Source organism: Phytophthora sojae, assembly GCF_000149755.1.
Source record: "Phytophthora sojae unplaced genomic scaffold PHYSOscaffold_3, whole genome shotgun sequence".
In the NCBI taxonomy this organism is placed as follows: domain Eukaryota; phylum Oomycota; class Peronosporomycetes; order Peronosporales; family Peronosporaceae; genus Phytophthora; species Phytophthora sojae.
Window position 1 is genome coordinate 7498649 of NW_009258117.1, and position 26235 is coordinate 7524883.

General features: G+C 56.8%; 13 protein-coding genes across 13 annotated transcripts; 7 read left to right on the forward strand and 6 right to left on the reverse strand.

The window, feature by feature from the left end:
• Positions 1–111: 111 nt before the first annotated feature.
• Positions 112–1539, forward strand: PHYSODRAFT_329615 (hypothetical protein; the record flags this gene model as incomplete). The annotated part of the gene is made up of 3 exons (XM_009526123.1): positions 112–723; positions 909–1412; positions 1468–1539. 3 exons carry the CDS (start codon positions 112–114, stop codon positions 1537–1539), a joined length of 1188 nt encoding a protein of 395 aa, XP_009524418.1.
• A 1163-nt stretch (positions 1540–2702) lies between these two features.
• On the forward strand, positions 2703–4075 carry PHYSODRAFT_350785 (hypothetical protein; the record flags this gene model as incomplete). Its single annotated transcript, XM_009526124.1, has 3 exons — positions 2703–3011; positions 3256–3738; positions 3821–4075. 3 exons carry the CDS (start codon positions 2703–2705, stop codon positions 4073–4075), a joined length of 1047 nt encoding a protein of 348 aa, XP_009524419.1.
• A 329-nt stretch (positions 4076–4404) lies between these two features.
• PHYSODRAFT_299329 (hypothetical protein) lies at positions 4405–5622 on the reverse strand (the record flags this gene model as incomplete). Its single annotated transcript, XM_009526125.1, has 4 exons — positions 4405–4707; positions 4810–5280; positions 5365–5437; positions 5513–5622. The coding sequence occupies 4 exons, from the start codon at positions 5620–5622 to the stop codon at positions 4405–4407; spliced, it is 957 nt and encodes a 318-aa protein (XP_009524420.1).
• Positions 5623–5867: 245 nt separating this feature from the next.
• Positions 5868–7334, forward strand: PHYSODRAFT_313771 (hypothetical protein; the record flags this gene model as incomplete). The annotated part of the gene is made up of 1 exon (XM_009526126.1): positions 5868–7334. The coding sequence occupies one exon, from the start codon at positions 5868–5870 to the stop codon at positions 7332–7334; it is 1467 nt and encodes a 488-aa protein (XP_009524421.1).
• Positions 7335–7784: 450 nt separating this feature from the next.
• On the forward strand, positions 7785–8462 carry PHYSODRAFT_488541 (hypothetical protein; the record flags this gene model as incomplete). The annotated part of the gene is made up of 1 exon (XM_009526127.1): positions 7785–8462. One exon carries the CDS (start codon positions 7785–7787, stop codon positions 8460–8462), a length of 678 nt encoding a protein of 225 aa, XP_009524422.1.
• Positions 8463–8721: 259 nt separating this feature from the next.
• On the reverse strand, positions 8722–9000 carry PHYSODRAFT_441043 (hypothetical protein; the record flags this gene model as incomplete). Its single annotated transcript, XM_009526128.1, has 1 exon — positions 8722–9000. A coding segment is annotated over one exon (279 nt), but the record flags the coding sequence as incomplete, so codon positions are not given.
• A 1328-nt stretch (positions 9001–10328) lies between these two features.
• Positions 10329–11579, forward strand: PHYSODRAFT_490644 (hypothetical protein; the record flags this gene model as incomplete). Its single annotated transcript, XM_009526129.1, has 3 exons — positions 10329–10757; positions 10800–11288; positions 11394–11579. The coding sequence occupies 3 exons, from the start codon at positions 10329–10331 to the stop codon at positions 11577–11579; spliced, it is 1104 nt and encodes a 367-aa protein (XP_009524424.1).
• Positions 11580–11664: 85 nt separating this feature from the next.
• Positions 11665–14095, reverse strand: PHYSODRAFT_247505 (hypothetical protein; the record flags this gene model as incomplete). The annotated part of the gene is made up of 7 exons (XM_009526130.1): positions 11665–11837; positions 11916–11989; positions 12116–13047; positions 13114–13306; positions 13377–13614; positions 13689–13761; positions 13841–14095. 7 exons carry the CDS (start codon positions 14093–14095, stop codon positions 11665–11667), a joined length of 1938 nt encoding a protein of 645 aa, XP_009524425.1.
• A 195-nt stretch (positions 14096–14290) lies between these two features.
• On the forward strand, positions 14291–15615 carry PHYSODRAFT_492612 (hypothetical protein; the record flags this gene model as incomplete). Its single annotated transcript, XM_009526131.1, has 3 exons — positions 14291–15178; positions 15242–15433; positions 15526–15615. 3 exons carry the CDS (start codon positions 14291–14293, stop codon positions 15613–15615), a joined length of 1170 nt encoding a protein of 389 aa, XP_009524426.1.
• Positions 15616–16011: 396 nt separating this feature from the next.
• On the reverse strand, positions 16012–18328 carry PHYSODRAFT_329625 (hypothetical protein; the record flags this gene model as incomplete). The annotated part of the gene is made up of 7 exons (XM_009526132.1): positions 16012–16086; positions 16165–16296; positions 16367–16426; positions 16499–16603; positions 16683–17294; positions 17566–17971; positions 18045–18328. 7 exons carry the CDS (start codon positions 18326–18328, stop codon positions 16012–16014), a joined length of 1674 nt encoding a protein of 557 aa, XP_009524427.1.
• An 834-nt stretch (positions 18329–19162) lies between these two features.
• On the reverse strand, positions 19163–22039 carry PHYSODRAFT_557615 (hypothetical protein; the record flags this gene model as incomplete). The annotated part of the gene is made up of 1 exon (XM_009526133.1): positions 19163–22039. The coding sequence occupies exon 1, from the start codon at positions 21914–21916 to the stop codon at positions 19163–19165; it is 2754 nt and encodes a 917-aa protein (XP_009524428.1). The 5' UTR covers positions 21917–22039.
• Positions 22040–22419: 380 nt separating this feature from the next.
• On the forward strand, positions 22420–24003 carry PHYSODRAFT_313779 (hypothetical protein; the record flags this gene model as incomplete). Its single annotated transcript, XM_009526134.1, has 1 exon — positions 22420–24003. One exon carries the CDS (start codon positions 22420–22422, stop codon positions 24001–24003), a length of 1584 nt encoding a protein of 527 aa, XP_009524429.1.
• Positions 24004–24086: 83 nt separating this feature from the next.
• Positions 24087–25663, reverse strand: PHYSODRAFT_542594 (hypothetical protein; the record flags this gene model as incomplete). The annotated part of the gene is made up of 5 exons (XM_009526135.1): positions 24087–24339; positions 24411–24518; positions 24594–25269; positions 25353–25454; positions 25559–25663. 5 exons carry the CDS (start codon positions 25661–25663, stop codon positions 24221–24223), a joined length of 1110 nt encoding a protein of 369 aa, XP_009524430.1. The 3' UTR covers positions 24087–24220.
• Positions 25664–26235: the final 572 nt, after the last annotated feature.

Genomic DNA, 26235 nt, shown 5'->3' on the forward strand with positions numbered 1-26235 from the left:
GATTGTAGCGTGTTGCTACAAGCGGAGGTGCTCGGGCTGATAAATGCCCGACGAGGAAAAATATGCACGCCGACGGTGAAAATTGCATACCTGCTTGACCAGACCAAGACCATGTACGATCCGAACGATCTGGAGGTCAAGGCACTGATTAACGATGCCGCGCAACTTGCCCAGGACTTGCAATTGGTACCGACAGAGTTGGCGGAGAAATTTCACAAGCAGCTGCAAGACTTTGTCCTCATGAAGTCTGCGTGGACAGGTAAATCGCGTGAAGATAACAACGCCTACAGCCCGATCGCATGGTGGTCGCTAGAAACCTCGAACACCTACGCGTTGGTGCAGGAGTTCGCAAAGTTGCTGTTGTATATCCCAACGTCGTCGGCGTCCAGCGAGCGTAGTTGGAGTATCCACGGATTTATCCACACGAAGCTGCGAAATCGCCTCACGCTTGAGCGTGTGAACAAGCTTGTGTTCGTTTATACGAATATTGCGCGAAAATCCGAAGTGAACCATATCCTATACCAGCTCTATCCAGATGCATACGACGACAGCGACATCAGCGATGAGAGCGAAGACGAAGAAGATGAAAATGTCGCTAGCAACCACCACCGGGCGGCGGTAACTGCTATTACCTCTGAGTGCGAAGAAAAGGAAGCGGGTGAAGTCGTGCAAGAAGCTGCAGCGCCAGCTCAGAATATGTTTCGAACCCCTCCAGCTTCTCAAGTACGCAGAGCGGTAACATGGGAAACAAGATAATATATGTTCGATATTGCTCTTTAATAACAGATTTTATACTATTGTTGTTCATGCTATCCTTCGTCCTCTTCGCAAACGAAAGCCGGCATCAAGCCCTCGGTGTGACCATCAATGGCGTGGCCAAGCACACCACCATCGCCGGCTTCGCGTAGTACTTGGGCTCGGTCGAGATCTCCACCTCCATCGCAAGCTTGAGCACGGAAGCGGACATCGACGATGAGTTGCTGCACCGGTTCGGCACCGCGATCGACGTCTACGCGTACTCGGACGAGCACGCCACGATCGGCTCGGTCATCCTCGTGAACGGCCTGCTCCAGCCGAGCTTCGTCTCGGGCTTCCTGTCGTACAAGTCCGGCCCGTTCTTCGTCTATAGAGACTCGTCGTTGCTGGAGGACGTGAAGATGGCCAAAAGCGACGGCACGACCCACACCATATACGACTCGGACGGCAACCTGGTCTTTAGCTACTTCAACGCGTACGATATGTTCGTGGACCTCGCGTCGGGCACGGGCCGGACCATGAGCGCGCGCAAGCGGTTGCAGATCTCGTACGCGCTGTCCGCCTCAACCACTGCGAACTACGCCTCCATGAGCGATCTCATACGGCCGCCACTGCCAACGGATGTGGTGCTGCCGACCTACTGGGTGCAGGAGGCGGTCGAGGCCAAGCTCAGTTGCGCCGGACACGTTCACGAGCGCTACGCTCCCCAAGACGTTCCTGCCGTGCCTCATCGTGTTCATCATCGTCGGCGTGCTCGAAAGGGGCGGCGGCGTCTTCCTCTAAGATCGCCACAAACTCAAGGTGGAGGCTAGCGCTACATTAGCGTCATCTAGAGGACACGAAGTCACATACTCAGTACCTAATTATATAGCCCCCGTAATGTTAAAATGCGGACAGTACATTGCACCTTCATCGCGTCCATTTCTGCATATGGGGTCTTGAATTCACCCATTCTCCTTCTTGGTCAGCCTCCTTCTTCTTGCTGTATCCCTCGATCTTGGTCTGGGTGGGCGTGCGTGAAGACCCACGAGCTGTTCATGGTGAACTTGAATTCCTTGGCACTCCCGCCGCCCTACTGTCGCTGCTACTTCTTCGCCTTCTGCGGCTGCTGCTGCCAGTTGCTTGGCCCGGCGTACTTGAGCAACGCTACCTGCTTGGCGTTCGACGCGATGGATATCACCGGGCCGTTAATCTCCTCCTGCATATGCTGTCTGGGTGCCTTCTTCTGGACGATAGAGCTGTGAGGCCGAGCAGTGGGCCGCGGCCGCTCGAACCCCCCCCCCCCCCTAGACGGCGAAATTAGTCTGTAAGGCGAAAAGACTCGGGAATTGGTCCATGAGTAGATAAATATGAAAATCGGAAGAGCACGGTTATTAACAGTTTATAACCCTGATTTAAATTTCACGGATATTAACTGTGAAATTGCAAGTGCCAACACTACAAGTGACTGCACCTTTGACTGGCTCAAGTGATGATACCATCGAGTGTCATAACCTATGGGTTGAAATACCTCAGGTTTGCCGGTATATGTATGTTTCGGAAATTTGCTTTACATTAACCTGGTGAACCACACCAAAACAACTTCTTACACTCTGCGCATCGAGTCGATGGACGGCTCCTTCATTCCGCCGCCGTTTCCGTTCCCTGAGGCCTGGCCGCGGGTGTTTGCAGAGCAACAGCGGCGTCAGAGCAGGCAGTGGCTCATTCCGGCGACGTTTGCACCGGCGCAATGGCAGGCGGCAACCCCGGCAACACCTTATTACCAGCCTGCTGCCCAGTCAATCCCTGCTGGAGGGCACATCCCAGTGGTTGATGCTCATCAAGGAGAAGAGCTCAAGGAGGAAGACGAATACGAATACGAAGATGAAGATGGCGAGTACGAGTACGGGTACGTACTGAGTGACGAGTGGCGAGAGCGCTTCCAGTCGTCGGTGCAATTGCAGCAAATGCAACGTCAACAACAGGAGAGACGTCGAGCCAAGACGAGGAAAAGGAGGCCCAAGCCGAATCCGAAGCCCAAGCAGCAGCAGAGGCATAAAGTAAATGCGGAAGCTCTTGCTGCTGCCAGCGCCAGTCGATCCGGCCATTTACAGCGCGAGATTCAAGCCGCCAGAACGCGCGAGCTTGCTCGGAAGTGGAAGCGGCGTGCGGGCGCCGACGCCTCACACAATGCAGCGGCAGATCCACAAATCAAGGCCCTGGAGACGCACTTGAACATGCTCTTCGACGAGTACTGCGACGCGTTCCAGCCGGTGGTGTGGCCGCATGATCGTCTGCAGTAATAAGATCTAATAGAGCCGAGCAGAGCCACAAGGTGCAGGTCAACCAACGTGAAAGTCTCCACTAAAAAAAAGCCAGCTGTTTGTACTGTGTATTTTTGGTACAGTGTACCGCTGGATTCTCATTTTTCGGTACAGTAGCAGGCCCCCTATTGCCGCAGCATAACACAAAAGACCGTGGATGCACACGTAACTTCGGGGCGCCATGAACCTCGGGCAGATGAAGAACGACCCTACCAACAACGGCTCGGCGCAGACCATCCCGTCGCTCAAGCGCACGCTCAGCGGCGGCGCGGCCAGCAGCGTGGGCCATGGCCACGCCGGCGGGCTGGCGAGCCACCTGGGCGTGGGCATGAACAACATGAACTCGATCCCGTCCGTGCTGCACGCGACGCCCAGCACGAACCCGCCGCAGATGCTGCGCGCCGTGACCTCCTCGGGCGTGTACAACCGCCCGTCGGGCAACTCGGCCTTCCGCGCGGGAGGGGCCACGAGCGGCGGCCTCTCGAGCGGCGTGGGCGGCGGCTCCTCCGTGGCCAGCACCAACGTCAGCGCCACGACCGCCACGCGCAGCGTGTCCCAGTCGTCCACCATGCAGGACTGGAGGATGTACCTGACCATCGAGGAGCGCCAGGCCGTGCGCTCCAAGATCCGCGACGCCTACACGAGTCGCTGCACGACCTACGAGGACCTGCTGCAAGTGGTGAGTGTGAGGATCCCCCACAACTACAGGAATGTTGCTGCGGCTGTTTTGTACTGATACATATTGATATTGATGTTCGCAGGCTTGTGCTATTGAGGAGGAGCTGCTGCACATTTCGGCGCCGTCGCGTCTCGACTACTTCAAGAGTGGCTTCGAGTTCGAGAACCGCGTCAAGCTCAAGAAGGACCAGTTGCAGGGCCAGCTCGCCGCGTTGGACGCCAAGCGGCGGTCGTCGGGCGGGCAGCAGCAGCAACAGCAGCAGTCGCAGCAGGGGAGCTCCGGCAGCGGCAACAGTGGCAACAAAGCAGTAGGATCCGCCAAGAAGCAGAGGAATTAAGTTCCTAGGCGGTGCCTTGCACTGTTCAGCGGCGCTTCTTCCACAGTCGAGGTGGTGCAGCGACCAGGTAGCCGGGCTACATGTGCGAAGCGACGGGAACCGAGGATCTGGCTTCCGTGTATATCTTATGGCCCGGGCGAGGAAGCTACAAGGAGTAAGATAGGAGCGCTCCTCCTCTTCAATTGACCAAGTAAGTTTTCGAGATCAGCGGTAGAAGCTGCAGCAATACGATGCAAGAAACCGATGAAAAAGAACAAAAGGACGAGACGTGCATCGTTCAGTAAATTGCGTTTATTCTGCGAGCTGCTGGTGTGCAGGTGTACAGGGCTCTAGTATTTGCGCAAGAAGAAGTGCTTCAACACCTCAAAATGCAGTTGCAGCATGTTGCGTTGCTGCAGTTCGGGCGCGAAGGCATTGAAGTTGGCAGCTTCCAGCTCCTTCAAGTACAGCGAGGAGCTAACCAGCGGCAGGAACGCACTGCGCGACTCGCTCGGCAGATCTTTCCGCAGTGAGCGAGCTTGGTGAAGGTGCTCCATCGCACGGCAGGCAACGTCGAATACCACAGGCGCCACCTTCTCGCCGAGCTTGGGGTCTTCAACGGCGGCAAGCACATCCTCCACGGTTACGCCGTGCTACAGTACATGATAACAATGCCGAACCAACAACGCACAAATCAACGTTAGGCATAAGGATTCTAGGAACCAAATCCGCCCAAATGCATCTCTGATCCGTACCTTGTTCATGAGGTCCTCGGGAAGATAAGACTGTTGCCGGGAGCTGTGATAAGCCGTGCCTCGCAGCAGCGTCGCAAGTCCGATAGCAACGCCGGCGTGTCCTGCCACGCGGTCCGCTGTGTCGTCGCGAACGCCAAGACACTCCAGCGTGAGGTACAGCAGCGAAGACGCCGTCTGCTCCGCATAAACCTCAAGTTCATGCAAGCTCTGCACCTCCTCCCGGTCAAGATCCTGGTCACGCGCGTCCAGCATTCGCTCGAACCATCTCCGCGTGAGGTCGTGCTCCTGCACCGCCTTATCCAGTCCTCGCAGCAGCATCGTCGACTGCTCCGGTCGTTCCACACCCGAAGAAGCCGAAACTTCGTACAAATTGTACATCCGCTCACGCCACCATTGCATGCGGATCTTGCCCGTGATCTGGTTGCTGTGGACCGAGTCCTTGATGGTAGCGATCTCGGCGTTCAGAGCGCGCTGCAGGCAGTCAACAATCCAAGCGAATAATGCATCAATTAGCCCCAGCAACAGCAGAATATCATTCTTAGCGCAGCGTCGTACAATGGCGAAGAAGGACGGCCGCGTCTTCAGCGGCAGCAGCAGGCCGCACACGTATCCGTCGTAGTCCAATTTCCTGTCGGGAACAGTGATTGTTGCGTCAATGCCGGAAACTTCACCGTACTGCAGCCGTTTAACCGCGCCTCCTCACCTGACAGACTCGCGGATCTCGAGGTCCTCCTTGCTGTGCTTGGCGCGCGCTGCGCCGATCGCTCTGCGCGGCAGCAGCGCCGCCGGACGCCGCCGCAAGGAGCTCAGCATTATGGCCGCTCGTTTGAAACAACCACCGAAATGTGCATAATTGTGTGTGCTACATAGTTTGTGTACTGTACGCGATTTAGTGGTTATCCATCGCGGCCATTCAATTATGGCCAATCACGCAAGTTGCACCGGTGGTGACCTGCATCATTGGCCCGCGGCCTGTCATTCGGCGCGTATCGCTACCGACGCGCATTGACTTGTCGTGGCTACAGCTACAGCACCAGCTACAGTACTTACTAGCAGCCATGAGCCAGCAGAAGAAGCGCGCGGCCGCCGAGTTCGAGAGCGACGTGAAGCGCCACACGGCGCAGGGCCAGCAGCCGCATGGCGGCGAGGAGGACCTCGTGTTCGAGGACCCGTTCGGCGACGACATGGAGGACGAGGAGATGGTCGAGAGCGACGGCGACGAGGAGGTCGTGGACGGCGCGGACAAGGACGTGGACATGGACGTGGAAGGCGACGAGCAGGCCGAGAAGCAAGTGAAGAAGGTGTTCATGCCCGGCGTGGACAAGCTGCAGGACGACGAGGTGCTGGACTACGACAGCAGCGCCTACGACATGTACTACGCCATGACGGCCGAGTGGCCGTCGCTCAGCATCGACGTGGTGCGCGACAACCTCGGAGCTGTGCGCACGCGCTTCCCCATGACCGTGTTCATGGTGGCGGGCACGCAGGCCACCAACCCGGACGACAACCAGATCACGGTCATGAAGATGTCGGAGCTGCACAAGACCAAACACAGCGACGGCTCGGACTCGGAGGATGACGACTCGGACTCGGAGGACGAGACGGAGGGCGACCCCGTGCTGGAGTCGCGTTCCATCCCGCACCCTGGCGGCGTCAACCGCATCCGCTGCATGCCGCAAAGCTCCAACATTGTGGCCACCTGGTCGGACCGCAAGAAGGTGCAGCTCTGGGACATTGCCAAGCAGCTCGAGTCGCTGGACGGCAAGGCTGGTGCTCCGCTGCCGGCCAAGCAGGTGCCCGTGTACACTTTTTCGGGACACGCTGACGAAGGTTTCGCTATGGACTGGTCTCCGGTGCAGGCGGGACGTCTGGTTACGGGCGACTGCAGCAAGTTCATCTACCTCTGGGCCAACTCGGAGGGCGCGTGGAGCGTGGACAAGGTGCCTTTCACGGGCCACAAGAGCTCGGTGGAGGACCTGCAGTGGAGCCCCACGGAGGCGTCCGTGTTCGCGTCGTGCTCGGCGGACCGCACCGTGCGCATTTGGGACACCCGGCGGAAGGCCGGCAGCATGCTGGACGTGGCTGCTCACGACGACGACGTCAATGTGATCTCGTGGAACCGCAACGTCGCGTACCTGCTCGCGTCCGGCTCGGACGACGGCTCTTTCAAGATCTGGGACCTGCGTAACTTCAAGGCCGACAACCCGGTGGCGCACTTCCGGTACCACACGGCGCCCGTCACGTCTATCGAGTGGCACCCGACCGATGAGTCGGTGCTCGCGGTGTCAGGCGCGGACAATCAGATTTCCGTCTGGGATATGTCCGTCGAAGAGGACGCGGAGGCCGCTGTGCCCGTGCAGGGCGAGAACGGCGAGGCGAAGCTCGACCTGCCGCCGCAGCTGCTCTTCATCCACCAGGGCCAGACCGACATCAAGGAGCTGCACTTCCACCCGCAGTGCCCAGGCGTGCTCATGAGCACGGCCGGCGACGGCTTCAACGTCTTCAAGCCTGCTAATATTTCGTAAATAAGACCTGCGCCATCGTTCGTGTCCTCAATAGACTCTTCCTATCTGCACGTGCGTCTTGCTTGCCTTCGCTGCACTCGGTGAGTTCACTTCAACATGCCCATATGCACCAATGTACAGTAACCACCTTTTAATCTGAATCCTTTTGTAAATTATAACCTAGTGTAAAGTATTGAGTCAAAAAGAGACCATGCGCCAATTTTTACCTGTATCAACTAATTAACCTACGGTTTGTCATTTGACCAGCTGTGACTGTCCAGCACTCCCTTTTCGCCAAACTGGAAGGGCGGACCACGTCAAAAATCGGCCACCTCGCGGTACCGAATTCCCAGTCGCAGCATGGCGCGCTTCCCAGCCCCGAGTCTCCTCTTGCTGCTCTACGTGGCGCTCGCCGGCCTCGCCCGGGCGGAGCGCGAGGCCATGTACGGCTACGGAGGCGGCGACCACATGATGATCCGGCACCAGAACGGCCTCGAGTTCTACGCGCCCGCCGACCGCGGCTGCGCCATGTGCCGCAACGGGGAGAACTGCTCCCTCGCCGTGCACAACCAGTCGTCGGGCGTGTTCTGCGGCGACGTGCTGTCCACGTTCCAGCCGTGCTGCTGCGCCTTCCGCAACGAGTGCATGACCACCATCTTCTCGGGCTCGTGCGAGTGCTTCGACGGCGCGCGGGAGGAGGAGATCATGACCACGCGCTTCTACCTCTTCGTGGGGCTCTCGCTCATCGCCTGGGCGCTGCTGGCCTACGACAAGATGTGCGCCGGCCCGTACAAGGTCATGAACAGCAACCACCAGCTCCTGGCCAGCACGCCGTCGGCGGCGCGCGCCAGGGGAGAGGACAGTGTCGTGGATACCGTGGACAGCGACTCGGACGAAGAGGAGAGCGCAAGGGACCAGAACGCCGCTACTGCTGCTGCTGCTGCAGTTGCTACTACTGCTGTGGCTGTTGAGGTTGCTGAAGAAGCTGATGCGGATGATGACACGACGCCGCTGCGAGCTCAGGCCTCGTCTCCAACGGAAGATGCGACTGCGAGCGATGATGTTGAGGCAGGCGCCCAGTCGGCGGAGGAGGTGCAGACAGACACTACAAGGCAAGGCCAGGATGGCGCTTCGATTCAAACCGTCTAGTAATTGCTATGCGTCCTTGCTGATTCGAGAAGCGGGCAAGCGTTTGGGGTTATTGTGAATGTAGTTTGATATTATGATACACGACGACTCGGACAAATACTCTTCACTCTAACGGGACTTCTTCCAGCTCCGACGGAGATTCCGGTGGGCTGGCATTGGCACTCACTTCTTGGACGACATCAACTGGAACAGTAACCACAACGACGTCCTCTTCTCTTTGAGCGGCATCTGCTAAATCTGCTTCTAGGGCCTCCTCGTCGAAAGTAAACACCGGCGACGACGTCGGTGCAGGCGATTGCAGAACCAACAGTGGAAGGTTGTCATCGCTCTCGGCAGTATCCAGCTCCGAGTCGCGCCGCCGTTTGCCGAACCGCTGGCGAAAGCGCAGCAACTTCATGTCAACCGCTTCCCCGTAGGCGACCATTTGATTCCTTCGGAAGTCGCTGAAACACTCCACCCACTGATCCACGTACATCGCGAACACAAACAGCGCTAGATACGCCGACAAGTGGATCAGGATCTCTGTAGACACGGACATTTGGTCGTCCATGGGATCGCGCACGAATTCCTCCTCGACTTGGGCCTCTGTTTCGTTCGCTGCTTCCATTACTGAAAGTCGTTCGTGACGACGAGCTTCCAGTTGCGCTGGGAATGGCCATGCGCCACCACATTCACACGTCGACGACTTGCTGGTTACTCGGCACTCGGTGTAGTACGGACAACAACACGGCTGCAGACTCGCAGCAGCGTGAAGATCTCCGCAAAACACTCCGGACGCCGTGTCGTTCATGGCGACGGAGCAGTTGCCGCTGTCCCGGCACTGAGAGCAACCAGCAGCAACACTGCCGATGCTTGAAATGCCTGTACTATGGGGGTACGCTGACTCCGCCCTTGTCCCCAGCAGGACCTTGGCAGCATTGGCGGACTCGTCCGCGACGATCTGAGGAGCTCTACACACCGCCAAGACGAGCAGTAGCGCAGCGGAGCGCTGCAGCATCGTCGTCATGACAACTGCGGCTGCAATTGTGGAATGCAACGCGGCTGGAGCTCCTAAGATGGGGCCGCGATGGCTCGCGCGGCAAAGGCGCCGTGTGTCCCGGTGTGCGTGTCCACGAGGCGCATTATGCACAATTGCCAGCCGCTTGCCATGGTCAACTTCTACACGAGTGCCACTGTCCGCGATTTTACCCAATTGCGTGTTTATCTGGGCGGCGAAATTGACCAATCATGGCGCGCTAGTCGGAAAGAAGTCGGTTCGCGGTCTCAGTTGACGTGAATCGGATCACGAGACGCCTCGTTCAGTTGTCGTTGGCAACAAACTGCTTGCTTGGTGGCTCGCCGTGAGCACGCAGCGAAGCCATGCCGCAATGCATGATCATCGGAGCAGGATCATTGGACAAGTTTTATTTTTCCTGCTGGTGGAGCTGTGAGGAGGTCATCCTGAAGCAAGAATCGACACGAAGCCTAACATGACGGTCGCTTCAGCTTCAGTCCAGTTCTCCTGCAGACTTGGTGCGACCACCGGATTGGACTCCAAGCCAAGCATATCAACCCCCCAGCAGCAGCAGAACAACTTGGGATAATGCGAGACAGACAGACCCGCCACTGTCCGCTCCATGGGAAGTCGCTCCAGGCCAGTCCTACATAAATATATGCTGTGCTTGACAATTTCTGACACGAGATAGCAAGCTGTACCGCAACACGAGTGCACTTGACAGGCAAGTCAAAGTGCAGTCCTACCACCACCACCAGCCGCAGCAGACTCGAGCTCCTGCTCGTCAAGTGTATCCCATCTGTCTCATGTGTCCTAACGTCCGGAATACAAATCAGTCGATAATACAGTTCCTACCCCCGGAGCCCGCGGTCATGGCGTCGACGGCTCGGCAGGCGGCGCTGCTGCTGCTGCTGACGGTGCAGGTGGGCGTGCAGCCTGTGCTCATGGGCTGGTACGCGAGCGAGGCGCGCGACGTGCGGCTGCGCGTGGGGGTCGTCGAGTTCCTCAAGCTGCTGCTGGCGCTCGTGCCGCTGAGCCTGACGAGGGGCGAGGCCGGGCTCGTGAACCAGCTCAAGACGTGGAAGCTGCGCGCCGCCATGGCCACGACGGTACTCCCAGCGCTCATCTACGTGCTGCAGAACCTGCTGAACCACGCGGCGGTGGTGGCGCTGGACGGCGTCACATTCAACGTGCTGAACCAGACCAAGATCATCTGGACGGCGCTGCTCGTGTACCTGCTGCTGGGCACGCGCCAGTCCCCGCTGCAGATCGTGGCGCTGGGGCTGCTCTGCGTGGCTGCGGTGCTCATGACGACGTCGACGACGGAGCAGACGCAGGAGGAGGACAGAACCACGGACGCCGCGGTGTTCACGGGCATGTACCAGGCGCTGCTGGGTGCCGTGTTGTCCGCGCTGGCCGGTAGTATCATCCAGAGAGCGCTGCAGCGAGAGAAGCGCAACCAGTACATGGTCACGGTGGAGTTGAGCTGTCTGGGGGAGATGACGCTCTTGGCTCTGGCGGTGGTGCAGGGCGGTCTCATGCCGGCCAATGATGGCAGTGCGGAAAGAGCCGACTCGCAGGACAGTATGTGGGAGGGCTGGAGCATCATGACGCTGGCCGCGCTGCTGTGCCAAGCGCTGGGTGGAGTGTTGGTCGGCTTTGTGATTCGCGACTGCGGCAATGTGGAGAAGAGCTTCGCGGTCGTGGGAGGAATGGGACTCACGGCGCTGCTGGAGACATATTTCAATGGCAAACCTTTCGGACACAACGCACTGGTGGCCATGGCACTGGTGGCTATCAGCACAGCGATGTACACGCTCAACCCTCCAGTGGTTGCAGCGTCTGTGGATGAGAAGCCGCTCGCGTCGCTTATGCCGACGGAAGTTGGTGTCGCCCCGGTGACTGCAGTTCCTTCCTCGAACGTGTGGCATTCCAAGAAGAAGATGAGCGCGGACACAAGCGAGCTGGAGCCGTTCCTCGCACCCCCAACTGTCGTCACGGTCAGTAGCAATAGCGTACACACCAGCAGCACCTCCCGACAGGAGATGCGGCGGCCAGTACGGCAACTGCAGCCTTTTAGGGAGATTCCTACTGCTCGGCAGCAGCTCGAAGCGATCGTATGATACCATCAAATTCACTCTTTATTTCGCAAAAACGACAAGTTGTCTTTGTGTGGCTCTAGCATCGAAGTACTCAGGTTGCAGTTGTTTAGCTGAGCTGGACGGAATGCTGCATCGACTGCGTGAGAGCTGCGCCGTTGAAGCTGTCAAGGTCTTCAACCTTCCACAGTGCACCAACATGGCCGTCTGGGCGCACAAGAGCGGCGGCCATGCTGTCCATGAAGCAGCTCCACGCCTTGTTGTCGCTCTCATCTTCAACAACTTGCCACGAGAGCACAGAACTAAACGCCGCAGACGCTTGTACTTCTGCGATCGCAGCGTCAACCTTAGCAGATTCACCGTCAGCACTCGAACGCAACACAACGAGGGACACGTGCTTCGCGACCGCCGGAGAAATCGCAGACGAGCACGAGCTGATCACCCGTGCAGCATCACGACCACCGACAACCAGCGTAAACTGCACATTGCCTGCGTCCTCAGCTGAAAGAGCGAGACGCATCATGTCATGAGTCGACACCTTCGAGTTGACGCTAGAGCACCAAAAGTGCGGGAAGCGCTCGCCAACGCGGAAGGTGGGCGAGTAAATGATGCTCTCGCCATCGCCAATCTTGGTACGGAACTCCACGGACTGGTCCAGCGCTGGGTCTTCCATGAGTTTTTTCGCGCGGGATGCCCACAAAGGCGCGTCGTAGGAAAAACCGATGTCGAAGTGGTAAAACATCATGCCAAGCGTCTTCCGCTTCGTCACGATGTCTTGAACGCTGGCGCGCATACGGTTACCCAGTGCGCTTCCCGGTCCGCCAGCGTCCTTCGCTTCATCCAGCAAGCCCAGAGGCAGCTTACCAACGCGCATGATACGCTGCGCAATCTCGCGCTGGGCACTTAGAGGAAGGAGTTGCATCGGCGCCGAGTTGATAAACTTTGCCAGCGTCTGGGCATTGTCGTGGGAAACATTGAGTGCTCGCGGAATCTTCATAGTTCGAGCCACGTTGCTCAGACTGAACTGGGTGTTTGTTTTGGCAATCAGCTGGCGCTCACGTCCGTACGAGTGCAACAGAGCTGGGGTGTCAAGTTCGCCGTTGGTAGCCGACTTTGCATCTTTCGCTTGGATTGACAGCGCAAGTTTCCAGACCAGATTGTGAGCGTCCTGTAGCCCCGTGTTCATGCCGAACCCACCTGCAGGAGGGAACTGGTGCGCTGCGTCGCCAACAAGGAACACGCGCTGCTTGCCTGCATCGTATTGCTTAGCCACGCGTGCCCCCATTCTCCATTGACCAGCCGACAGAATGTTGATGTCTTCGTCGCTAACCTTCACGTTCTTGGGAAGAACATGGCGGACGATCTCCTTGCATTGGGCCGTAGAAAAGTCCCAGGGGATCGACTCTTGCGGGGGGAAGAATGGGATCTGGAACACCCACTCGCCTTTGTTCAGGTCGTGGGCGATCAAGATACCAACAATATCCTTGTTGAACTGAAACGCACAAACAAAAGCTAGGTGAGCGAAGTTCATATTGGACAGCAAGAGAATGTTTCATACCACGAAGTACAGCATTGCTGGGTTCTCGCGCGCAGCTTCCGATAGCGCCTTGCTGGTAAAGTGCACGTTCGCGATGCTCTGTAGATTGCGCGTTCCAACCATGTCAATTCCGCAGAGCTGGCGCACTAAACTGTGTGCTCCATCGGCTCCCACAACATAGTCATATGACGCTTCCTCAAGTGTGTTGGTATCTCTGCACAAAGCACGCAAAACCTTATCAATATCCGTGGCTGGCATCGACATTTTGAATGCATGTCACATACAAGTGACGCAGCGTGACCTCAGGTTGTGCTGTAGCTTCTCTATCGGACGGCAACTTCAGGCTCTCAAGTTCGACCCCACGTTCTACACGCACATTGTTCTCGGCCAGGAACTCGTCCAACATCGTCTCGAAGCGGTTCTGCGGGAAATGCAGAAACTGCGTAGGCGAAAGTGCCGCCAAGGACTTGCGCAGACTGTCACCATTAGCTGTGGCCTGTTCGATTGTATCGCGTGGGATGCCTGTCCGACAACATCGACAGCAGCGGCAACTTCAGTGTCGACGTTTCTCTCCAATTCAATCCAGCATAACGTACAGGGGCCGAACTGATCGATACGCGCGATCTCCCGAGCCTTGCCTACTCCAGTGCAGTAAATGTAGTCGCGCCACTGTCAACACACGGCAGCCGTTGCACCCAAAACTTAGTCGTCACCCCATTGACACATACAGTCTTGCCCTCTCTCTTACCAGAACGCTAGGCGCCGCCTGAGCCAACAGTCGGTCGTGGAACTCGGGCATTGTAGCGTAGAGCACCTCCATGGTGCGGAGGTTGATGAAATGCGCCTGCGGGTGCGACGTGGGGCTGCGCTGGCGCTCCACCACGCGGGTGGGCACGTTGTAGAGCTTTTCGAGCATGAAGGCAGTGGCGAGGCCAACAGGGCCGCCTCCGACCACCAAAACGCGCGGCTTCTGTGCCCGCAGCAGTTGCGAGGTCATCTTCATGGCTCGATATCCTCGAAGCCGCACGAGAGGCGGTGAATGCACCAGGAAGAGGGGCAATGCTATATGCGCGATTGATACGCGCCGTCACATGAAAAATTTAATCACTCAAATAGTAGCCCTTCATGTGGACCACCTCCGAATATGTCCCCCTAAGTACGAAGATACTTTTTGAAGGGAGTGATTGTCACTTCAACCATGGACGTCTTCCGCGCGCTGCCGCTGCCTGCGCCCGATGCCGAGGCCGACAGCTCCAAGCGCCTTCTGCAAGTGATAACCGAGTTCAGTGCACGCTACGGCCGACAACCCACTGGCGTCGCGCGCGCTCCTGGTCGTGTGAATCTCATTGGTGAGCACGTGGACTACGAAGGTTACGCGGTGCTGCCCATGGCCATCGAGCAGAGCGTCTACGTGGCTTTCAGCACAGTAGCAAAGAAGGATAAAAGTGGTGGAGGGGTGAAGACTCTAAGTGTGGCGAACGCTAAGCCACAATACAAAGCTGTTACGTTGTCTTTGGAGGCGAAAGAGCAGGACAACATGCAGAAGCTCGAGCAGGAAGGCGCCACTTGGGCCAAATACGTGTTGTGCGGAGTCTTGGGGGTTCAAGACGCGTATTCTGAGCTGTTTAATGGTGAAGAGGGAGATATCCAGATGCTGGTGGATGGAGATATCCCTGCTGGTTGCGGCCTCTCCAGCTCCAGTGCGCTCGTCGTGGCGGCCGCGCTGGCCACGAACAGTGCCTTGAGCACGCCGGGGCGAGATTTATTACGACGAAGTGAACTGGCGGAACTATGTAGACGTGCAGAGCATCGAGTGGGTACGATGGGAGGAGGAATGGACCAGGCAGTGTCATGTCTGGCGCAGCGCGGCGTTGCACTGCATCTTGACTTCTCGAGTGTACCAACGCGTAGTAACCCCGTGGCTGTGCCTAACGATGCTGCTGGAGTGACCTTCGTCGTTGCGAACAGTCTGGTTGTCGCGGAAAAAGCTGTTGATGCAGCAACTCGATATAACAAGCGCGTGGTAGAATGCGCCTTAGCTGCAAAAATGATTGGAAAGAAAGCGGGCATTGAGAAGTGGGGGGAGGTACGCTTTGTGAAATCACTGAGAAAGTATTGCAGAGACTGTCTAACTGGTCGTGCCTTTCAGATAAATCGTTTAGTGGATCTTCAAAAGGCGCTGGAGAATACTGAAGGGGAGAGTGTTACCTACTGGAGACTACAAGAGCTGGCATCAACGTTGTGCCCGCTCGAGGAATACTCAATTCACCACCTCGAGGCTGAGCTTGAAGAACCACTTGCTGGGCTTTTTGTCGGATCTTCGCTGGAAAAATCGTTTCAGGTATGAAAGTAGGCACTGCCTTTCTTTTACTGCAGGCTCGTGCTTACTCACCAATGCTGTTGCGTATGTGTGCTAGATTGTGCTCGCTTCAGCAACATCGTTTAAGCTGCGGCAGCGTGCTTTGCATGTCTGGAGCGAGGCAGAGCATGTGGAGGATTTTCGAGCAAAATGTGCATTGCTAGCAGCAGAAATGGAAACGCCGCAATCACCTTCCACCCTCAAGCTCTTGCAAACTCTGGGGGAGGTGATGACAGCAAGCCACTCAAGCTGTCGAGAACTGTACGAGTGTAGCTGCCAGGAGCTGGACTCTTTGGTTGATACTGCAATGTCAGCTGGTGCTTTTGGGGCGCGCCTTACTGGAGCTGGTTGGGGAGGTTGCATCGTGGCTCTCGTTAAAAAGGTGGACGTGCCCGACTTCATGAAAGCACTCCAGACAAGATACTATCAAGAACGTGGGATAGCGTCAGCTGATGCGATGAAGGCGATGTTCCAGTCAACGCCAGCCCCTGGGGCCGACATTTTCACTTCGAAATGAAAGCACAGTGGTTTATCCAGTCTGTAATCAAGAAGTACATTTTTCACGGAGTCAGCAAGGATCGAAGTTTCTCCAAATACACATCCTTGGCCTGCAACTCGACGTCAATAAGAGCAAGCTATCACGAATAGTATACGTAGTCACAAGGTCGTTAACGGACTGCTCAAGATTAAAAAAAACTAATAGCAGAAGGTACCTCGGCCTTGCGCTGAGACTTATCTGCTGGTGTCATCGAAAACTGAAGAATGGCAAAATCACGCTTCATATCCAGCAAAGCCTGACGCCGCTCCGCAATTTCTTGCTCATACTGCTCAATTTCTTTTCGCATCTGTCAGCGATAGAATGTGGAACATGTGTGAACAAAATGTGTCAATGTTTTCGCGACCAAACCAACGCACCTCCACATTGGCAGCAAACCGGTCCAGATCTAAAATGACCCTGAAGTACGCATCGCTCCTCTGTAAGCGTAGCACAACAGAGACTAATCAGTGCTGAGAGCAAATTCCAAGCCGCAGGAATAATCCACTCACGTGAATCTTCTCGAAGGCCTTCTTAATGACAGGACGAGTCTGTACCCAGCATGGAGAAACCAGTGCAGCTTTCTTGCATGGGATCACACCAATCTCCACAGCGTCCTGTAATGAAGAATCAGTAAAAAAAAAGAGTTTAGAACGTCGACATGAATCCACCCCACTTGTTGTTATGTGCACGAACCTTTGGTCGGAGATAGAGCACTTGCTGATCGATAAGGTCCAAGAATTTTTGTTCGCCCTCCTCACGGTAGTTAAACGGCAGCAAAGCCTCGACGGGACTCACACAATTCAGAGGAGTTTTATCTTTCTGCTTGAGTAGCTGTTGTGGCGACCCAATCAGCGCATTGCCGCCAGTAACCGGAGTGACATCGGCCAGTGCTTCCAGACATTTCCACGTTTCCAGTGCACTGAAAGCTTTCGACGTATCTGTGGGCTGCGATTCCGAGTGATTACTTGAGGAATAGTCGCGAGGGAGCTGCAGACTTCCATCAAGGTGCAGTGCTTGAAGCAACCTAGCTTCGGTATCTTGCAAGAAGTTGTGGCAGGCTTCATGAATCACACCGACGCGCTCCTCGTGAAGTGTCACTTCGTTTAGATTGCTATCCCGTAGCCTTCGGCAAATTGCTTCAATATCACTCCACCAGTTTCCTGCGGCGTTCAAAATAATCCCCACCTCGGTAGCGCGCTTGCATATGTTCGCTGCATCCATGCTTGGTTGATCGATCGAAGATCGGTCCTCTGTACCTGCGGCGGCTCCTGCTTCATCAGAAAACAGGCCCAGCTCGAGCGACTCCTGTAAATGTACATTAGCCACGTTATTCACTGCCACAATACAGGAAGTAGGCAAATGACAAACTTACCGATATTTCGCGAAGTTTTTCTTCTGCCGATGTATTATCCACGAGACCATTTGCAGGACGTAGCAAGATGGCTACGAAGTCTTGAATAGCATCAGAATCAGCATTGTGTCCACTTTGATGGCGCTCTTTTATCCATTCCACCTTCGATGGCGTAACGCTCGAAGTAGTAAGCAATACAACATGAGCTAATCCTTCGCTTGAGACTTGGTGCGTCCAGCGGAGCCATCTCTCAGCATCCTGGTCGCTGAGTGTGTCGAAATCCCTAAGCAAGAACATCGGGAGAGCAGTAACTGGGCCGTTTTGCGCGTCTGTCGCCGCGTTTCCTTCATTTTCACCAGTGCCGCGTTCATTCTCCTGTTCAGTGTATTGCAGATCTCGCAGCGCGTCCAGTAGTGCATCCATCATCGTGTCCTCCGCACTGGTTTTCAATCCCACACGCGGATCAAAGTCTTCGGGCACATCGCCATGCAACGCCGTCTTCAGCTCCGAGTAGCGCATCGCAATAGTATGAAGAGCACATTCTAGCGTCGAGGTTGGAGCTGTGAGTCTTTTCAACGTTTCTCGTGTTGGTTCCTTATACGACCCCAAGACTTTCGCCCCACCAAGCAGCCTACAAATTCCACCAAAAAGTAGCTTATGAGTTGTCAAACCTACCAATACGTAGCAGTAACAGAGCCACCTACGTGTTCGTGACGACCGCCGGGTTGTCGCCGGCGGAGATCGACAGCAAGTACGGGAATTTGGGCGGCGCACTGCCCAGCCAGGCGGAGGCACCAGCCACAGCCGACTTTGACTCTTCACCGCTGGGATCTGTATCGGAAGCGTTGCGCCACTTCAAGAGCTGCTGCTTCGCGTACACGACCTTGTTGCTGTCGTCATACTGCTGAGCTGCTTCGCCTACGGCCAAAGCGGCCAGAGGCGTCAGCGTCGCCACGGCCACGCCGACGGATCGGACCCTGCGCAGCATTTTGGCGTGTCAATTGTGTATTAGAACAGGGAGGTAATGGAGGGCTTAGTATGGATGCGATAAAAGGGGTAAATCAGTAACAACAGGTTTTGAGATGGGTGGACGACGCCGCTTTTGACTTGAAACGGCGCTGCGCTGTACTGGACAAGTTCAGTTTACAATTTGCCTCCCTCGAGCACACTCGGCAGCTTGGAAGTGTCGGAAGGATAGAGTAGTGCAACAACACCCATTCGTGTTATTTAACCGGAGCAGCGCGTGATGTCGTTCATGCTGGGCGGGCTTCGGTCTGCTCAGAGTGAATTCCTCGTTTCTGACGAATCCGCTGAACAAGCGGCCTCACTGAGACCAACCTAAGACTAAAAGACTGATGCTCTCCATCAAATGCATTTGCTGCGTATCAAACAATAGGCGTAACGCAACACATCGAGTTAGGCAAACTAATGTAGTTGCAGAACCTCTCACGAGTCACTGAGGCGACATGTTCTGCAGTGCTGCTCCTCCAGGAGCAGTCCACCGTGTAACATGTTGGCTAGAAAGTCAAGAGCTCACCAGCGTTCCGCCCGATGTCGCTAGATCAAAGAACCCAACCAGCGGAGGCAAGCCTCACTCACTTACATGCTGTAGTACTACTCATGGACCATGGTTCGTGTTTCTTTAGCTGTCTAACCTATCGTACGAGGTCTCGAAAGCCTCCGTAAAGTGACGAGTTGTCTGTGCGACCTCCTCGCTACATGTACCACCTCGCTCGTGGCTAATAAATACTGCCAGCGGTTGGGCCCGCTTGTCACGTGTGTGAGCTCGTGGCTCAGCTTGTCTCTCTCTCTCTCGCTTTCTCTAGAACTGGAGATGGCGGATTCGGCCGTTGGCGCCCAGCGAGAACTCGGCGCCGTCGTCGCTAGGCCGGGGGTCTTCACTCGGTCGGACGTTCTCGCGTCTGGCTGGCTGTGTGTTGACCTGGCGGAATGGTGGCAGCATCGTGGAGCCGCCACGCTCCGACGGACTTCGGCTGTAGGTCGTCATGTCGGACGGGCTTCCCTCCATCTCGAAGTCGTACTCGTCCAGCGACGACAGGCGTCCTCCGATCAAACCGTCACCGCGACGGCTGTCGTTGGGCAGACCCACAATCGGGAAGCCCGACGAGTCCGTCGTCCCAGGAATCATTTCCACAGCTGCACTGCCCCGGCCGCTCAGCACACTGATGTTCTCGGCGGGGTACGGGGACGTGAACTTGTAGAAGTGCTCGCTTTCATGGTGATCGTGGTACTCCTCGCTCATGGCGCTGCTAGTGCTGCTGCGACCGGAGAAGCGACCGCGGAAGAAGTTCGTGATCCGCTGGCCCAGGAAAGAGCTAGGGCGATGGTCGAGATCCGACGCGCCCTCCCCAGTCCGCAGCGACGAGAAGATGCTGTTCGTGTACTCGGATCCGGACATGGACGACAGTGTGGAGTAGTCCGTTGAATCCTTCGACATGCTGTCCAGAATCGTGTTGAGAATCTCCGCAGCTTGTGGCGCCGATGGACGAAGCGCGGCGTTCTGGGCCCAGCACTCCTCGATAAGCTTCGCAAAGCGTGATGGACACCGCTGGTGGTTGATGGGCGGGCGTTGCTCGACAAGCACCTTCTCGCGGACCTCGAAGTCAAACTTGGTGTCGCTGAACGGAACAGCGCCGTCCGACGCAATCTCCCACAACACCATTCCAAACGAGTACATGTCCGTCGCGCGGCTGTATCGACAGTTGTGCGGGTCCTGCAAAATCTCGGGAGCATTCCACCGCCAGGTACCTGCGAACGACGTCAGTTCGTCCGAGATACTTGGGTTCTGATCTGCCATGGTGACGGTACGTTCGCTGTATCGTACGCGGTTCACGAAGTTCGACACTTTGGAAATACCGAAGTCCGCCAGCTTCGCCTGCCAAGTCTCCGTGACCAAAATGTTGGACGCCTTGAGATCGCGATGGATGTACGTCGGATTGCGCGCGTGCAGGTAGGTCAGACCCTTCGAGATATGGAGTGCCAGTGCCACCTTGCGCCGCCAGCTTAGAGGGAAGTGGCGCTTGAGTACATCCTTCAGACTGCCTCGTGAGCAATACTCGGTCAAAATTCCCAACTTGCCTTCAAAGTATCCGGCACGCATGAACAGCGTGATGTTCGGATGCCGCAGACGAGAGCACAGCTTGGCCTCTTCGATGAAAGCCTCCTCCGAGTTCTGGATAATCGTGCGGTAGAGGTCCACATCCGCTACGCCATTCGCGCCCACATTCGGAAGCTTGATCACTTTCATGGCAACTTCGATGCCCAGCCACTGCGCCTTGAACACACTTCCAGCCGCACCTTCGGCGATAAATGAGACGTTCGAGAGTCCATTCAACTCCTCCAAAGTCACTATCTCGTTGCCCACGTACGTGCTCTTCATGGAGTCCTTCCCTGTGTTGTTGCTTGCTGCGCTGCTGCCGAACACTGTCCGATAAGACGAAGCGAAGACGCTTGCGACGCCGCCGCCGTTGCCGCTACCAGCCAATAGTCCCGTCCCCATGCGATCTCGTGGTCGTTCGCCATGCCGGGAGGTGTTACTACTTGTCTGCAATATTGTCTGGTTCCGCAGTTCGTCTCGGTCCTGCGGGAGTCGCGCTTCGCCCAAATGCCGGCAGCCGAACATGATGGCGTTAAACAGCGGCACGCTGAACAACAGACAGTCAGCGACCTCGTACGTCGCGTAGCTCACAACGTCGTTGCCCAGCATGTAGCAGAGCATCATGGGGAACTGCAGCACTTGGACAACCAGGAAGTACCGCATGAGCTGCTCGTGCGCGAGTCGAAGCGCCTGCTCCGCCTGCATCTGGAACGTCTTGGTGGACGCCAACTCGGCGTTTTCAGCACTGTCGCCCAGAGACGAGTCCGCTAGCGCAGTGTCCGCATTAGGGGCCAGCTCCTGCACGTTTTTCAGCCGTCTTTTCTGAAGAAACAGCACCACATTTGCTCCAACCACGCTGCCTGCAGACAGCGCGTACACAGCCACGAAAAAGTAGCGCAGGCAGTCCTGGAGCTCGTCGGCCGAGTCGTCGTTCACGATTAGCGCTTGCAGCCGCGCGGTGGACACCAGGCCAACGCCGAGTCCCACCGTCCAGATCGCCAGCCAGCTCGTCCGCACCGCAAACCTCTTGAGCGGCGGACTCGTCGCCTGGTGTCCGCGCGCCCACCGATGCGTCCGCAGCACGAAAATCGCCAGCACAATCCCCCACAGCAGCGACACGACGAAGCTCACGGAGAAGAACGAGTCGACGCTGGCGCCGATGACCGTGCGCACCTTGACGCCCGCACCCATGACCATGTCCATGGACTGGCTCACGGCGCCCGTGACCGAGAACAACCAGTCCGTCATGATGACCGAGTAGAAGAGCGCGGGGCCCGTGGCGTGCGGCGGCGGCAGCGGCGGCTTCCGGCTGCGACTGCGGCCTCTCCGTCGTCCCCTCGAGTAGCCCGGGTCCGGTATCCTGCGGAAGAGCACGACCGCCACGACGGACGAGATCACGGCCGCGGCGGAGATGATCACGAGGCGCGCGGTCTCCAGCGCGTCCTCCGTCGCCGTCATTTACTGTCCTGTCGGAACCTGCTGGCTGCTTGTCTGTCTCTGGGTCTTCCTTCCTGCCTGACTGTCTGTGTGTGTATTGCCCTCTAGTCCGCCGGTCGCGGTCCTGCGGCGCGCGTCCGTCCTGCCCTGGAGCTTCTAGTAGTGCGCCGCTGCTTGTTGGTCTCACCCGCGACAGCGAATGACTCCACCGCCGCCCAGTGCAGGAAGAAGCCCTGCCAGCTGGTCATCATGCTGCTCCGCCTCTACTCGTTGCCGGCTATTCCAGTCTCTTGGATGGGTCAGCCTGCGTTACGGCATGTTTCTGACTCCTTCAGTGGACAGGTTATGCGTGACAAGCCCCGTCAAGTGTACCCACAACTTGGTACGGGACCAATAGGGACTATATTTTGTGATTGTGAACCAGTTTTTGCCAATGAGGCACTTCATCTTTGCTGCTTGGATGCGCTTCAAAAGCTTCGGCGAAAGCGAAGATCGGAGCTCGTTCCATTCCTCCATTTGCCGCCATGGACTCTGTCGCGTGGGGCCCGTACGTCGAAGCGCTGCGCTCGGGCGCGCAGAGCGTGGAGCAGGTGGCGCAGCAGCTCTGTCAAGACAACAACCTGGCCGCGGACGCCGCCGCCTCGCCGCAACAAGTCGCCGCACTCGTGCTGCAGGCGCTGGCCAAGCAGGCGGCCGCTGCGGACCACTACGTGGCGCCTCTGCTGGAGCAGCAGCAGAAGGAGAGCGCCGAGGTCGCGCACTTGCACCACCAGCAGCGCAGCGCCGCCGTCACGCGCGTGGTGGAGGCCGCGGTCGCCCAGAAGCTGCTGCGCGACGACAGCCCGCTCACCAACCTCTTCAACTGGGACGCGTTCCAGAGGCGCCTCGCCAACCTGCGCGCCGCCTTCCCCGAGCCCGAGTTCAACCACGCGCTGGCGGTCAAGACCAACCCCACGCGCGGGCTGCTGCGTGGCGCGCGCGCCGAGGGCTTCGGCGCCGAGTGCGCGTCCATCGCCGAGGCCAAGCACGCGCTGTCGCTCGGCTTCGAGCCGCGCAAGGTCGTCTACGACTCGCCCTGCAAGACACTGGGCGAGCTGCGGGAGATGCTGTTGGCTGGCGTATACATCAACTTGGACAATGAGGAGGAGATCCGCAAGGTGAACGAGATCTTCGCGGAGCTGGGCGACTCGGAGGAGGCCAAGAAGCAGCACGCGGCGCAGATCGGACTGCGGATCAACCCCGTGGTGGGCGGAGGAACGATCGATGCTACGAGCACGGCGACTGTGACCAGCAAGTTTGGTCTGCCTCTCACTGCGGAGACCAAGCCCCGACTACTCGCGATCTTCAAGCAGAACCCGTGGCTGCAGGGTGTGCATGTGCACGTCGGCTCGCAGGGCTGCCCTCTTGACCTGTTGGCGGCAGGAGCCAAGAGAGCAGTCGCTTTTGCACTCGAGGTTAATGCCCACGTCGAACACCCGCAAGTTCGCGTTCTTGACATTGGTGGCGGAATGCCTACCGTGTACGACGGCGGCGAGCGTGAGGCGTACGACTTCCAGGAGTACGCGGACGCGGTGCGCAAGCAGGTGCCCGAGTTGTTCACGAGTGGCTTCTCGTCCATCATCACCGAGTTTGGACGCAGTATCTTCGTCAAGCCTGGTGTGACGGTGTCCAAGGTGGAGGCCGTGAAGGACTGGGCCGGCCAGCACATCGCGGTGGTGCATGTTGGTGCCGACCAGTTCCCGCGCACGGCCTACTTGCCAGAGCTGTGGTCGCACTGCATTTCTGTGCTGGACAGCCACGGCCGCCCAAAAACGGACCCCAGCAGTGCCTACGTGCGTCAAGACATCGCGGGCCCGCTCTGCTTCTCGGGTGACTTCCTTGCCAAGCAGTTGCTGCTGCCGCCCATTCAAGTGGGCGATTTTGTGGTGATCCACGACACCGGAGGCTACACCATGTCGATGCATTCAAAGTACAACAGCCGTCAGGTTTCCTCGAACTTTGCCTACTCGGCCACCCCCAGCGAGGTCAAGTTTTCGTTGCTTAAGGAGCGCGAGACGGCGGAAGAGACATTGGCCTGCTGGGGCCTTGACCGCGACGTGGACCTTTAGACGCTCGTTTACAGTATTAATTCACTAGCGTGGTATTGCAACATCGACGTAAGGCTACCCGTAGTGTTGACGAGCGCAAGCACAATTTCTCTATTTCTCGTGTTGGAATTTCACGCTCTTATCGTTTTGGTGGGTAAGAAAGATACACCGCAGGATGCGACAATGACATGCATGTCAGCTTTAGCTCGCCAATATGCTTCACGTTTGCTCGGATCAATTAGTAGCCACTCTCGAGCATGCTGCGGATGTAGATAACCTGGCCGAACGCAATACCCACGAGGACGACGTTCGTGATCAGGGACATCCATTTCACGCGAGCGTTCGTGCTCTCAGCAGCTGCATAGCATACAGGTTGATGGTCAGCACGTGTAACTAGTTCAGCATGAACCGACATGAGTGCAACGTACCATCGCGACTCAGGCGTTCTCGGTGCTTGACGAACGAAATGTCGCCACGTAGAGTGAAGACCGACTCCTTGAAGAACGCCACCTCGTGCATGAGCTCCAATCCAAGGTCTGTATGAACCGGACAGTACAGTCGTTAGCTACAAAGAGTTCGTCATGCAACACGCTGATGCATGTCAAGCTCACCTTCCACGACGATCTGGGGGAAGTAGTCCTCCGCGACGTGGTGGACGCCGAAAACAACGGCGTCGCTGTTCTCATGTGCGTGGATCGAGAAGGCGATCGTCTCGGTCTTGCCGTCCAGCTTGCTTTCGAAGAGTTCGGTGATGTCAAAGGCAACGTGGCTGCCGATCTCCGTCCCAGCGTTATCAATCACGTGGTCGCGGTAGCCGCCGGCCGCGTAGCTCTCCATAGTCTCCCAGGTGACTGGGTACCTCATTCGGTTGGGCAGCAGTGCCAGGGCGATGTCCACCTCCTCTCCGTCCTTGATACTGTCCACCGTCAGCAGCAACTTCACGCGCGTGTTGCCACGAATGATGCTGCGCGAGACGCCAACCAGGTCGAACTCCATGACGCCCATCTTGGTGGCCTGGCCACTGACCGTCGTCACTGCCATCTGCGTGTACGCCGGGATGGTCGGCGCGTCCTTGCTCACCGTGGCCGCCACATTCGGGATCAGCGTCAAGCTGCGCGCGCCGGTTGAGATGAAGTCGAAGGAGTAGAAGAGCGTGAGCGTGGACGACGCGCCCTTGAGCTTGCGGAAGCACAGGTGGTACAGCCCGCTCTCGCGCACCGTGGCCGAGCCGAAGTTGTTCTGATCAGACTTCCACGCTAGCACCTCGCGCTGCGACGGGTTCTTAACCTATGAGACCGGCAACGAAAGGATACTTAGGTTAATAAGTTATACATTGCCGTAAAGTGGTCAAGAAATTGCACTGGTCGTACCACGACGTCGACGAGGTCGTAGCTCTTGGGCTCGAGGATGCCGAAGCGGAAGAGCACCTTGTTGTTGGTCGCGCGGGCGTTCACCTCCTCCATGAAACATTCCTGTAGATAGTGCAGAACAGAGAAGACGGCAACTGTGAGGGCGCCTGTTCATCAATCGACCGAGGAGACCGTGCGTGGGGTTGTGTGAGGGCTCTCGAACGCACCTCCGACCGAGACGTCAGCGTGAACTGGAAGCGCGAGCCACTGACGGCGGGCAGCAGGCAAACGCACAGCAGCAAGGCTACGACCAGTGAGAAGAAGCCGCGCATGGTCGTGTGGTGTGGTCCGGCCTCGCTCGCGGAGATGGAGGAGCGTCGCTTTGGGTGCTGTGCGATGGAGGATATTGGCTCGGCAAGGTGTCCGATCGTTGCAGCAACTTTCGTTTGAAGCAACTTTTGGTCACGCAGCAACTTTTGGTCAGCAGCAACTTAGCAACGGCAACTTTCCTGTTGTAAATTACAGGTTTGCTAAAACATTTCTGTTTCAATATTTTATAATATTCTACACAAAATAATATTTTAAATTATTATGTTGTCAGTATATACTAAGTGCTTCCTAGATATTTTACAACCACCCTCGGTGACATAAGATCTATTCCTAACTGAAGTTATTTAAAAATTAAAACTTCATGATACCGATTTAACTAAGGTCGCGTTCAACTTGAAATAGCGTATTTCGAGTTATTTCATTCAAACCAGCATATTTTAGTGAAACAGCTCGAAATACGCTTTTTCAATCCAATTACTCGACGCGCCAGCGAATGGCCGAAGTATCTTAAAGCTTCGTGTGTCGCCTTAGAACTACGGCGCGTGTGTTTCACTTCTTCTTCTTCTCGACTTTA